At 55.5% G+C, this 13,833-nt stretch overlaps 1 protein-coding gene across 3 annotated transcripts in view; it reads left to right on the top strand.

Moving 5' to 3' along the window:
• PSD (pleckstrin and Sec7 domain containing) overlaps positions 1-13,833 on the top strand; it is a 47,231-nt gene that overhangs the window by 1,587 nt on the left and 31,811 nt on the right. For 2 of the 3 annotated variants that reach the window (XM_062606761.1, XM_062606759.1), the window contains exons 1-4: positions 7,510-7,612; positions 10,560-11,454; positions 11,534-11,636; positions 12,124-12,592. In XM_062606761.1, coding sequence (XP_062462745.1) covers positions 10,687-11,454; positions 11,534-11,636; positions 12,124-12,592 — 1,340 coding nt within the window. In that variant the 5' untranslated portion in view covers positions 7,510-7,612; positions 10,560-10,686. Of the gene's footprint in view, positions 1-1,048; positions 1,170-7,509; positions 7,613-10,559; positions 11,455-11,533; positions 11,637-12,123; positions 12,593-13,833 lie in introns of those variants that run through there. The other variant, XM_062606760.1, reaches the window with a different exon arrangement.

The raw sequence follows: 13,833 nt of genomic DNA, 5'->3' as shown, positions 1-13,833 counted from the left end.
AGGTACTGCAAGGAGGTTGGGAGGCACTGTTAGAATAAAGACAGAAGTGACACATGGTTGTGTTTGTTTGGCCTTTTCCCGGCTTGTGCTGCACATGGAGAAGGTGAAGAATCTCCTACCTTTAAGATCTAGTGCCAAGGCAGAGCCTCAAGAATTGTTTAGTGTTGGGCCATCTCCACTGAGCCACTTACGGCACCACTCAGGAATCGCACCTAATCCAGCTCATTTCGGCCTGCTTTCAGGACAGCAGTCTCTGTGTCAGTGCTGGGGCACTGCAGCCTCTCAGGCAGTGCTGTCTCTCTCCCAGATGCAGCAATCAGGGTCAGAATTACCCTGGAAACAACCAACAGCTTCTGGATCCCTAACACAACCCTGCAGCAAGTGTAGTTTGGTGCTTGCTCTGACAAACCTCTTTAGCTACCGAACCCAGAGTACCCCTGAGTTTTCTGACTCAGCATTTAGAGGAATGCAAGCAAGGTGGGGAAGAGAAGGGTGAACATGCCGGCTGTGTCAGGGCACAACAACAGCAGCTGCCCATGCAAGGTCAGGAGCCTCCCCAGCCAGAGACCAGCCATTCAATACCTGGCCAGTGCCCAGAGGGGGCAACCAGGGTCAAGCACAGCTTTACAATGAACAAGCAGGGCCACGACAATGGGGTAGGGCTGAGGTTCGCCTGGGACATCAATCAACAGCAGAAGGTCCAGATCATCAGTGCCCATAGCCCACCATAAGAATAGCTTAGTTTAGCTAAGATGGAGACCAGCAGTCCTACAGTACTGCATAACAGGAACCAAGAGTCCCAGGCTGAGCTTAAGTAGAGCCCCAGTCCTACAGTCAGGAGTAGTGGAGGCTCCGGATGAGGCTGATTAGGACCACTAAAGTTTACTAGCATACTCAGGGTCCTGACAGCTGGTGGCCTGTGGAGGAGTTAGTAGGTAGGTAGGGAGGTTGGTTAGTTTGAGGCTATGGCTACTGAGATGTATGTGCCATGTAGTAGGAGTCATGGACAGTTTCCAGCTATGAAATAATCAGACTGTTCTCTTCACAGGTTGACTGCAGGTACAGAAAGAGCATTAGAGCCTGTCACTGCCTTGTAGGAGTGTATGTGAGACACAGCTTTACACCATCAGGATGTCTGGTGGAGCTAGCAACATAGGAATACATCAATGGTAAGGATCCCAAACGGGTACTATTTTTGTGCTCATGCCTGTAAAGTTTTCCTATATGCAGAGAGGATGTAATACAGCTGTACAGCACTGCAGCACAGGACCTGGGTGGTGTTATCCACTGTAGCTCAGCCATGAAGGAACAACTCAAAGCAGGCAAGCTTGAAGGACCAGAGCTTTGTTCTGCTCTGCTCAGTCAAGAGTTGCAGCAAGCTTCTGCCTTTCTGGTGACACATGCTTTCCCTAAGGTGGGTCTGCATTTTTCTTGAGAGGTGTCTGGATGTCTCCTTTCTAAGCTTCAGCCAGATGCAGACAGCTGCAAACTGACCTGCCGAAACAGCTTCCAGGGTTGACACTCGTATCAGGGAGATCCCTTAAGGCCAGGGGAATTCACCTTGCTAGTCAAACATTAGGATGAGGGCAGACCTCAGGCTAAAAACTTCTTTCTATAAGCTTGGATAGCTGCCATCTTCTAGATTTTAAAGAGGATGTGGGAAAGATTATCACAACAGCTCCTGTAAGACCAACCAATTCTCTTAATTTAGCCTCTAAAAGGGAATAAAAAGGACTGTGGTCCTGCTCACATGCATGTTAACCAGCGTCTGTAAGTGCTGAGTTCAGTGGTAAGTGTGGTGGGGACAGGACACAAGAGATGGGGAAATGGAGCTCACAAGAAGTTAACCCAGCTGATGTGGTTTCAGCATATGTCCTGTTAGCTCCATGGCACACTGTGAGCCTGGTGCCATGCAAGCAGCTACTGACTTAAAGATGGTGACCCTTGCAAGACCAATGGGGTAAGCTTGGAGATGCTTCCCTTTCAACGGGTGACTTCATTTGTCATGACTCACCAGGTACATGCCCATCACTTCTTCTTGTGCCTTTCTAAGACACTGTTTTGGACAAGGTGTGTCTGAAGTTCCCTGTTCCCAAGAGCAGTGCTGGGCTGTAACATTCCCAGTGCTTGCAGGGCATCTGAGGAAGTGTGTTGCACAGGTACCTTCCACAAGCAGGGGACACCAGTCAGTCTGGTAGCTCTCCTGCTATCCCAGTGACTACTGGTGTCCCGTGAGGGAAAGCAGGGCTTCTGCTTTGGGCCTTGAGCTGATCTGCAGTGACAAGAGACCAAGCTGAGCCCTGGGGCAAAGAAGCAAATTAGCTCACAGCTACTGCAGCTTTCTTGTGTATTCCCTGGAAACATATGGTGCTGGTTGCTCTCAGAGCCAGGGCATGGCCTTGGGTCTGACTCTGCTGGCATCTGTACCCTCATCTTTACCCTCTCCCTAAAGTGAATGGAGACTTCAGCCAGCTCCACTGCTGTGCTGGTGCCTAGCTGTACTTGAAGAGTCTGGTCTTGACCTCGGCCTTTGGGAAGTGGGAATGAGGTTTTGGGAATTTGGGCCTAAAGGGAGGGGAGTTTGCTGGTTAGAAGAGCTGACCTTAAGTCAGGAACCCCAGCCTTTGGTTCCCAGAGGTGCTCCTTATTTGTCAGCTGATCTTGGGCAAGTCTTCCCTACTCATGCCCCTTGACTTTTCCCTTGCATCAAAAATGCAGTTATTTCCATGTCGAAGGTTGGGTTTCTTCAAGCCTTCTGGGGCTCCTAGAGGCTGGTGTTGTGGGAGAGTACAAGTTATTTTTAGGAGATCGGTATGGTGCCAAGCCAATACTAACCTGCTGTCTTAAGATCTATCACCTTGTGTGATGGCTGGCACCTTGCTGGCTAATCAGGGCAAACTCTGCTCTCAATGGGGACTGAGATTGCGCAGTGCTGCCAGGAGACCCTTTTAAGCTGGTGGAACAAGAACCCATGATGCCTTCTGTTCAGCTCTTCCCTTTACAGGGCACCTTCCCCTTTCTCTTGTTGAGAACCTGCCTATATAGTCAGGAAAAAAAAATAAAAATAGAAGTAAAGCAAGACCAAGCTGTGCAAGGCAGGGTTAGAAGAGGAACATGCATGAGGAGCTCCTAGCTAGACACCAGTGCAGGGCTGTTCTGCAGCATCCCCCTCATGAGTCCACTGCTTCCAAGCTTTCAATGTCTCCTTTGCGTGTGTCTCCACACACTTCGCCAAGGTGGCAGGTTCCCCCGCCCCCCCCGGTTGTAATCACTCCTTCTTAACTGAGCACCTAAGTTTCTGCACCTTTCACACATTCTATATGTGATCGTGTTCTCCCTGTGCTAGGTCAGGCCGCAGGTCTGGGGCTTGCTGTCTCTTTTCTGCATCAGATACTCCCTGTATTCTTGCTTTTCCTCCCTCTTATGCCCTTTCACCTTTCCCCATGTGAATCTTGAGACTGAAGGTGGGAGGAAGGGATCACATTTTACTGTTGTGGAGCTTAGCTGGAAAACAGCTCCGGAGATCAGCGCTGCAGCACAAGCTGTGTCCTGGGAGGCTACACCCAAGAGCTGCTGATTTGGGTTGATTCAGACTAAATTGGTCTCTGGTGCAGTGACTCACCACGGTGAGCAACCTCCTGGCACCCAGGAAGCTCCATCCTCAGTGCAGAGCTCACTCCACCAGCCAGAAATCTCCTGCTTTCCTCCAAAACCATCTTTCTCTTGAGCATCTTTTTACCAAGAGATACTCCCACACAATTGTTCCCCTAACTGCTGTGCAGGGAGATTATTTATGGCTCAAGCTGTGCTGAGGCCCCACCTCCCTATCCCCAGGACAGGTTTTACCATGCTGGCATCTCTGCCTTCATCTAAACTAAGCAGTGTCAGAGCAGGGGGGATGGCCGCTCGCTGCATGGGGCTGGGACAGCGTCTGAGGGGATCTCTGGAACAGCAGGCACTCCCAGGGCGTTACAGAAATATTTAGCTACAGCTCGCTCTGAGGCCCAGCACACAGCTTTCACCGCCTCCTCCTGCACCTCGGCTCTTCTGAACATTCCTGCAGGAAGGGTAGCCACAGGTAGGGAGCTGGGACGCCAGGCAGGGCAGGCAGCGCTTGCACAGGCTCAGTTCTGCACTGGCTCTTCTCCCTGGTAAGACATTTTGCAGTCTGTCCTCTTCCAGAGAGCCTTTCATCCTGAAAAATCCTGCTGTGGTCCCAAATGCCTGCCCCATGCAAGGGAGCTGCAAGAGGCACAGAATGGTGCAGGTGTTCCCTACCCTGAGCCAGGTCTGCAGAGAGTGGTGGGCAGGATCTCCAGCACTGTCTATTTGCCCTGGTGAGCTGTGAAGCAGCATTTATATAACAGACTGTCAAGGAAAGGTATTTTCATCATTTATCCTTAACCACCAGCCTGGTGGAGTAACAGGTAAGTGCATCAGCCCATTAAAGACTTGGCTTATGCTGCAGTGGCTCTTTTAATGTACAGCTAGGACGTGGTTGGGTGTTGGCACCAGGGGCTGAAGGCATTAATTAGAGCCATGTAGTTAAATCTAGGTCCTGAGGGAACACGTGCAACCTAATTGGTTGCCCTGGAGCCCTCAATGCAGGCACAACAGAAGTTCAGCTTTCCTTGCTCACTGGGACCCATCTCCTGCAGGGCTGGAGCTGCTATTTCTGTGGTGCTTCCAGTGAGCTGGGTGAGCAGCACCCATCTGCCAGCAGAGTGACTGTGCACGCTGAGGCCAAAGCATGGCTCCACTCACTTTGGCAGCAGTGAGGCAGAATATGGCCCTTATGCTCTTTGAAGTGCCTTAAGCACAAGCTGCACCAAAGGAACCATCTCTGACAGCCCCTGTATGCTCAGGAGCTGGCCTGAGAGGTACCAGGGTGTTTACTCCAAGTGGAGTGCAGCTGCAGGAGAAGCACCTTTCCAGAGCCTGATCCATGTGCCTCAGGACATGCTGGCATCAGCTCCTCCTGAAGCAAGGGTAGGAATAGAGCTCTTGTCTACCCCTTCCTCACCCAGTATCTAGATCTGTTCAACTGCTGGGACACTATGACATCCAGGTTGATCTCTTCCAAGCAAGTTCATCATCATTGGTCTACCCTGTTGACAACCCACACCCTTCTGGCCTCAGGTGAGAGATCTGTGTGTGAGGAGGGCTTGTGAAGATGAGCAGGGGCAATGCAATAGCTAAAAATCTCCTGGAAGCTGCCTGTGAATGGGATTGAGGAACCAGCAGAGCCCAAGAATCTAAAAGGGATGACATGGAATCGGGTGGTGTCCATGGAGGAAAGACGTGATAACACAGGCAGGGACTAGAAATGCTTAAATGCCCAGGTGACAATAAAGAGGGCTCCCTGTGCACTGCTCTCCTGGCTCTCTGTCTGAGCCCCCTGGCTTGGTGCATGGGGAATTCTCCTTGTCCCCTTCTGTCATCTGCCAGATGGGTTCCCTGCTCCCCCTCCTCCGCATCAGCTGGGAAGGCATTCACAGCAGGAGGGACCAGGGGATCCAGAGTTAAATCCTCAACCAGTGGGGCTTATGTCAGCGCTGGCTAGACCCATGTCAGTGGACACATCCTTTAGGAGTTATAGGGCTGTGGGAAGGCAAGGGGGATATGGAGCAGAGTGTGGCTGGGAGAGTAACAGCTGCATAGTGGAAACATGCATGGTTTGGAAGGAGATGTGTTTTCTGCGGATGACTTGGATCTCCAGACAGGGTGGCAGCAGAGGAACTCTCCCTTACCCTCTGCAGCTCTCAGCAGGGCTGCCTGTGAGTGCCAGGAAGGCACAGGCACAGTGTCCTGGTGCAGACACACTGGGGAAAACTCCCAGCTCTTCCCCTTGGTTAAATCTGTCACTCTGGCTGCGGCTTAGAGAAAAGCCTTCCCCTTCCCCGCCCTCCTGCCATCAAGAAGCTGCTGAAGGAATCGGGTCGTTGATCCTACAGCAGCGAGGCCCCTAATTATCCCAGCTTCCCGGAGCCTGCCTAAAGCCGGCGGCGTGCACGGCAGCTCAGGGACCTGTGGTCCCCGGCGTGGGGAGAGGAGCCCCACGCAGGCAGGCGCCTGGAGAAGCAGGGAGAAAATGGCAGTGCCTCAATGCATTAAATATGAGGAGAGCCTGCCCAGCCTGCTGCTTTCTCCCTGTGTCCCTATGCCTGGGAGGGGGCAAGGGGGCACACTTTGGGGTGACAGCAAGGCCAGGCAAGGTTGGATCTGGGCTCGCTGCAGGCAGGGAAAGCAGCAAGGAGGGGCCGCTTTTCCCAGATTCCTCTTGCAGGCATAGTGTGTGTGTGAGGCCCTGGCTCCCCTGGGCCCCTCCTCTCACACACATTTAATAACGATTACTGGGCTGGGTAATAAAGTGCTGTTTAATAGTGAATCAATCAGGCAACCCGGGCTGGCAGGGAGCACTGGCTTCCAGCCCCAGCCACTGCCATGTGCAGCCCCAGCGCAGTAGCAGTGTGGTGGCTGGGGACCCTGCCACAGCACCCCTCATCTTGGTTCTCCGCTGTCCTGCACATGCTTCTGGTGCCTACACCTGGCAGGATGCAAAGGACGGCGGTTTCCACCCTGTAGCATGAAGTGGTTTCCTTAGGCTGGGCTGGCATTTCCCCATCCTTAGAGTGGTTGGTGACACAATGATGTCAAGTCCCTGGTTGCCTGGGACACCTTGGCACCAGTGGCCACAGTGTGCTTAGTGTCAGGACCTGTGGAGAGGTGAGACTCCAGCAAGGGGCCTTCCTGGAGGTGGCCAGTGGCCCAGGGCACATGGTAGCTTTTGTCTTGTCCTCATGATCCCAAGCAGTGGTGGGGTCTGGGGGTGACCTGTACCCTGCGGCACAGGGCACAGCACACAGAGCTATGCATGCTCATGCATGAGGACAAGTGTCTGCGGTCACACAGGATCTTGTATGCTGCTGAGCAGGGACATACCATGCACAGTGATGTGCACACTGATGGAGAGGTGCATACTATGGACATGTGCGGTGCTACACTGGGACATGCACAAGGCATACGAGACTGCATATGCTAGTGCATGAGGCCAGGTTCATACCGCACATGGGGATGTACACACTGAGGCACCAGACCTCCACGGTGTTACACCGGGACATCAGGGTTGTGCGGGGTGCTACACCAGGACATGCACCGGGCACACAGGGACACGTGCGCGGTGCTCTAGCAGTACGTGCACAGTGCTGCACCGGGACACGCCTGCCGCACCCGGGTCCGGTGTGGATCCGCCTGCTCCTCGCTCCGCAGGTACCGGTGCCACCGGGTGAGGCGGGGCGCGGCGCCCGACGGGGGTTTCCCATTGGCTGCCGGGGCTGTCAGCGGGGCGGAGTGACAGGCCCGGGCCGGGATTAGCGCGGCGGGGAGCGGCAAGCTAGGGCTTGTGGCACTGTACTGTACTGTACTGTACCGCACCGCACCGCACCATAACGTACTACACCGCACCGCACCGCACCGCGTCCGACGGGGTGAACCGAGCCGAGCCGAGCCGAGGCCAGCCCAGCCCAGCCGAGCCGTATTGTACTGTACCGTGCCGGCGGCAGCGCGGAGCAGCGGCGCGCAGGATGCGGCGGCGGCGGCGGCGGCACTGCCGGTAAGGAGCGGGGAGCAGAGAGGAGCGGGGAGCAGCGGGGCCCAGAGCAGGGCGGCGGGGGAGCGGGGAAAGTTGCAGCGGTTGTTGCAGGGGCCGAGGCGGATCTGCGCCCTCCCGGCAGCCGTGACCGGCGGGCGGCGGCACAGGGCTGCGCTAGCACCGGTGAGCACCCGGCGGTGTCGAGACCCGCTCGACGCGGCCGGTGTACTGATGCAGCGGGACGGGGTCGGGGCACCAGCCCGGGCAAGGGGAGTGCGGCCGGGGCGAGGCGGGCGGCTCTGCGGGGGGAGCGAGCGGCTCCGCCAGCCCCCCTGGCCGGGTGGCACCCTTCTCATCCGGATGGATGTCACATCCACTCAGGGCTGATCCCGCAGAGACGGGAGGTGCCGGACAAAGGAGGCCAGGCTGGGGTGGCCGGGGAGAGAAGGGCAGGCTCAGTCCCAGCTTGGATGTGGGGAAAGTCCCCTGCCTCGATACTCCCTTAGGAAGGGGTATCCTGTGTCCCATAGCCCCAGGGCCGGCAGGCACCCCTCGGTCATCACTCCATCCCCGAAACTGCCCTGAGGCCCGAGTGCAGAGGCACCTCCTTGGGACCACCCTCCCCGGCAGACGGCCCGGCATCCACAGCCTGCTTGTCCCCATTCCCTGCCATCGCCTCTGACAGTGGTACCGTGTCCAGCACACAAATACGGCCCATTGCGTGAATTCAGCCCCCAGCCCTGCACCTCCTGCCTCCTTCCCATCCCCGTCCCGTTCTTCGCCCGTTCCCCTGGCATCCTCCCCCGGCTCCTGCGCGTTGTCCCCACGCAACCCTGCCGTGGGTGCGCTCTTCCCCCGCAGCGTGAGCAACTCCTTCTGTCTGCTGCCTTCACTCCCATCACCCCCCTCTGCCAAGCAAGCGCCTGCACCGGCATGAACGTCCCCTGTTGCACCGGGTACAGCTCAAAGCAAGGGCTGGGAAAAATCCCTAGACATCCCTTTAGCTACTGAGAAGAGGCAATCAGGAGGAGCAAGCTTCTTGTGAGTGTGAGATGTTTTACTGAACAAATGAAATCCCCCACTGACATGCAGCTCCCGGCTATCACACTGCACCTCCCGAGTTTTTCTCTTTGAACGCATGTCCTGGGCTGCCCTGGCAGCCTCCCTGTAAGCTTTTCTTCACAGGACTTCTCTGGCCTTCAGGCAATGAGATCAGCAAGCCTCCCTCCAGCCCACCAATGCCATACAGCCCAACCCATTCATCACAGTGCTTTAAAGAGCATCAATTTGATTCACAATTTAAATCAGCAAGTAGGAAGCCTTAGCTCCATCACTGATTTTTCATCTCTGTTGCATTTTGTGCTTTTTACCTTTCATTATTAAAGAAAAGCTCTCTCTGCTGGATGGTGTAGCCATCCAGCTTCAGTGGGTCACAGGCACGCATAGCCTTTGCTCTGAATTTGATAACTCTCCTCTGCTAACTAGGAGGACATGCTGTGCTTATCCCATTCATTTTAGCAGTAACTTACATGTACTGAGATAGGCTGGGGTTTTATAGATTTGTTATGTTACAGTGAATGCCAAGTGTTCCTAGTGATAACTTTTTTCCTTGGCATGTGTGTCAGTCTGCTTTGAGATAAAAAGTGGAATTTCATTAGAAAAATAGAAGCCCCGCATCTTTGTTATTTATCAGTTAACCTCAGCAGCCTTGAATGTGAACACAACCATAACATGAGAAAAAACTGTAAAACCAGTAACTGATATATTAAACAGAAGGGTATAGTTTTGTGAGTGAATTACAGATTGCTGCTGCTCAGCAGGAGACAGGTATTTTTTTAGAAGTGTGATAGTGCAGATAGATGGGCGCCTGCCCCTCAGAGTTATATTACTAAGAGTTATGTCTCTGCATCACTAGAGCCTAAACACCATTGAGAAATCCAGCCCCATGTCCTTCGGAAATTTAATCATGCCTAGTTTGTGCATAGAAATGGAGAGAAGAAACCATGCTTTCCTCTGTTTGGAACTGACATTTGGTTTCTCACTTTAAAATGATGAGATCTAAGTGAGGGACTTGGTACCTTGGCATCTGTCAGAAGGCAAAAGCTGCCAAGGCGAAGTCCTGTCTGCACACCAGGAATTCAGATAAACTCAGGGAAGGATGAATATAAGTTTCAGCTCCCCCGGGAGAAACAGAACTGTCAGGAGCCCTGCCAGTGCCAGTGGGGGCTCCAGTTCGTGCCTTCTCCTGCAGCTGCCCGGCCACTACCGTGGAGTGGCTGGTCTCACCTCTGTATGGAGGGTCCTTGGGCAGAGGCAGGCAGGCAGGTAAGCTGTGTGCAGGGCCATGTGCTCTGTTCTCCCAGGGCAGGATATCATAACCACTCCTTTTTGGATCTACAGGTGCTGACAGCTCTGTCTGTGCCACCAGTAGCAGCTGCAGCATGCGCTGGTGTGACACACTTTAAACTAAGGCTGACCTCCAAAGGCAGAGTCTCTTTGCCCATGCTGCTCATGTTAAACTCCTCAGGCAAGTGTAATTGGAGGATGTCTCAGTGATCCAGTGTATCATCCTTTCCCCCTTACTGAAGTAATTTTAGTAGGCTGTTGGTACTAAATATTCATCCTAAAGCAGGATGAATGAAACTCACTTTAAAACGCACCATGTGCTCTCTTGCTGTGTCTGTATGCTGGTCTGTGCGGGAAGTGCCTGAGCACCCTGGCACCCTAGGACGAAAGCAAACACTTTGGGTGCCGGAGGATTGAGCAGAAGACTGCCACAGTGGTGCTGATGTGATGTCTACAATGAACCTTGCCTGCTGCTTGCAGCAGGTTTGAAGTGGCTGTCTTACCTGGAGCATCTCTTTCTCCTCCCACGAGGGCAAGGCACCTTTTGCCTGTCCTTCCAGTGTGCCTCGCCTTTTTCTTGTGTCCTCCCTGCCCTAACCAGCTCTCCTCGCCCTTGTTGCAGGGCTGCCTGAGGATGTGTCGCCCCTCGACCCGTCCATCGTCTCAGGGGTGCTGGGAACCCACCTTGCTGTGCCCGTGCCACCCAGCTGGGCTCTGGACCTGACACCTCCCTGCCCTCATCCACTGGGATGGCCCAGGCAGGGGGACCCGTCCACTTCCACCCCGAGGAGGGCTGCAGCACCTCTCCCCTGCCGTGCACCCGCGGGGTGGACCGCAGGCCTTGGCTGGCGGAGGGCAGCCCCGAGGCTGGGAGGTGCAGCCCCCCGCGCTGCCTCACCCCCAACCTCAACGCCGGCCGCCTGCACCTGCTGCGCAAGGGCCTGGCCCCCGACACCCGCCGCTGCCCCCTCGGTCTCTACAGCAGCACCGGCTCCCTGGTCCGCAGGCCGGTCGAAGCGGCTGCCTTTAGCAACGGGAGCTGCCCGGGCACGGGGCGCCTGACAGCCCTCTGTACCCCTCGGCGGGGCCGGCTCAGCCCGGGGGTCTCGTCCCTGGGCAGCCGCAGTCCGGCGGCGACAGCGGCCCTGGAGGGACATAGCTCCGTGGTCACCTTCCGCTTCATCGAGAAGGCCAGCGTGCAGACCCTGGGCGGCCTGCCGCCCTGCTGGGACAACGGCCCCCGCAGCCTCAGCCGCAGCCTGGAGCTCGGCGGGGACGCAGGATGCCCCCGGCCCCAGCCCCGGCCCCAGGAGCGGCTCCTGCGCACGCTCAAGCTGGAGACCTCCGCGTCGGACCCGCTCCTGTCCGGGGGCAGGACCCCGGGGGGAACATGTCCCTGTGGGAAGGAGCCCTGTGCCCTCAACGTCGGCTGTCTCTGCCGCTCCCTCACCAACGGGCTGCCGGAGAACCTGCCTGCCTTCGCCAGGAGCCCCCTGAAGCCAGAGCCCCGGCTCCAGGTAGGTGCTAGGGTGCTCTGCACTGGGTTCGGGCTGTGCCCCGGAGTCTCTTGCCCACTCACCGCTCTCTCCTCTGCAGGGCAGCGCCTGGCCGTACCCCCGGCAGAGCTCAGCCCATGCTCAACGCATCGCCAGGGCCAAGTGGGAATTCTTCTATGGCTCCTTGGACACCCCGAGAACAGGTAAGAAGTTGGGGGGGGAGTGCAAGTCTCCTTTGCAAGTCTAAATTGCTGCCGGGACTACCTCTGGGGCTGCCCAATCCTTCAGGGTTTGTTGGTGCCCAACAAGAGATCCCCCCAAGATCAGCCAGTCTGTGTCCTCTTGGGGCCAGGTCCTGCACACACCAGCTTCCCCACAGAGTTCCCTGTGGTCATGCAGTGCTATGCAAAGGGGGTGACAGAGCCTTGACCTCTAGCAGCCCCCTGCTGCCTCTGCAGAAGGGCTTTTGGGTTCAGATGGGGGCTCAGGGCTGGCTGTGAGTGCACTAGCACTGATAGCACCCTGCCTCTGCCTCTGCCAGTCTTCTTCCTTCCGGCTTCCCTTCTCCATTCCCCAGTGCCCATCATATGTGTGTTGCTGCTCTTGGTATATGTGATGCCACAGGAGCAGCTCTCCAGTGCTCCTTGGAGCAGCTCCCCACAGCTCTGAGTGCTTGGGGCTACCTTGCAGGCTCCTCTGCCCCTGACTCTACTCCTCTGGCTGAGCCCCTGCAGAAGCCCGTCTGCTCGCTGCCCGCCAAGCCACCAGGGTTGGTACCTGAGCACAGCCTGAGCCACGTGGAAGTGGAGATAGAGATGTCTCCTACGGGCAGCCAGAAGCCCGGCTCCTGCGAGACTGGGATTATAAGGAGGACAGTGAAGTACTCTGAGACAGACCTGGACACCGTGCCGCTGAGGTGCTATCGCGAAACCAACATCGATGATATCCTGGCCGAGAAGGAGGAGGTGGATTCAGCGATTGAGAGCCAGAAGGACAGTGAGAGCAACCCAAGCTTTGGGGGCACCCCAGGCAGGAGGAACAGCATTCCAGAGGAGTCCCCCGCCCCAGGCACCAACTGCCCAAAGGATGGGCTGCGGGACAGGCATGTGGATGAAGACGATGAGGTGTTTGAGGCAATGAGGAAAGAGAACAGGGAAAGGTGAGGCTCCGTGCGTGAGGGCAAAAAGCTCCTCTCACACTCTTTATGGTCCCCTGTGTGGTGAAATGGGTTCTGCCAAAAGCGTGTGAGCCAAAAATCCCAGTAGCTCTATGCAAGTTGCATGTGGGGTAAGATGGAGTCCTGGATCACCCCTCTGGGGCTGTGGCTGGGACTGAGACTGGGAGGGGGCCCTCACTGCCCTATGGAAAGAGTAGGGCAGCACCAATGATCCAGCCCCGGGTGGTGTGCCATGGGCCCTGCTCCCCTGGGATGAGCCCTGCAGCTCATGTTGCCCAGCTAAGCTGAGCTGTCCTTGGAGTGGGTCCTGCCATGTTAACTGCATCCTGCCCTGGTTCTGCTGGGCATTGGGGTGATGGTGGCAGGGTGCCTGAGCCCAGGCCGTGTCCTGAAACTGCTGCATGCTGCAAGTGCTGCTGGGCTACCCTTCCATCTGCAGACAGTTCTGCCTTGGTGGTGAGAGGGGTCCCTTTTGCTTGGCCTCAGTAGGTATTTGCCATGTTTGAGAAAGAGTGGGGGATGTGTTGGGCTAGAAAAAGCCTCATGTCTTTTGTGCTGTTTGTCACTTCTGTGACAAAACACACTGTGCTGAGGAGCTGATGAAGGTGACACCAAGGTTCAGTTGCCCACCCATAGGCAGCTAACACCATCTGAACTGCTGTCCACCCTGCACCAGGCGTGGGAGATGGGAGATGGCAATGCCTGGGATGCTGTGTGGCAGCATGTGCTCACATAGCTGTGCAGAAGGCAGGTGGGGAGCATTTAGGTGGAAGAAAAGGAAAAAAGAGGTTTTGCTATTGGCAGTGGGAAAAGATAATGAAAATATAGCCCCCAGTGGTGCCCCTGCACTGGGAAGGAGAAACCCAAAGGTGCTGAGCTGATGGGGAGGGAAGGTGTGTGTCCTGAGAGGCACTGGTCTCCTGCCAGCTTGTCCAGCCTTTGCATCTTTAGTGGAGGGGGTGGATACCTCCCACCCTGCTGTCTGCCTCTGCCCTGGCCTCAAAAACTTTGGGTTCTAGAGAAAAGCTGAAAATAAGCAATTTTTTATGTATTCTTTTCCAAATGAATAGTGATAGAAGTTTTGAGTAAGGTGTAAAGTTGTTATAATTGCAAACAAGTTCTTCAAGATACTGTAAAAGTTGTCTTGTATCATGATATTTTATTTCCACATATTTACTAGGTCAATACAAGCCCTATGAGCTGTAAACCCCTCTGAGGCACCT

Source organism: Pezoporus occidentalis, unplaced genomic scaffold (assembly GCF_034315485.1).
Source record: "Pezoporus occidentalis ecotype Australia unplaced genomic scaffold, CSIRO_AGI_Poc_V1 ctg98, whole genome shotgun sequence".
Taxonomy (NCBI): Eukaryota; Metazoa; Chordata; class Aves; order Psittaciformes; family Psittacidae; genus Pezoporus; species Pezoporus occidentalis.
The sequence above is the reverse complement of the archived record's forward strand: the minus strand, read 5'-3'. Positions and strand labels throughout refer to the sequence as shown.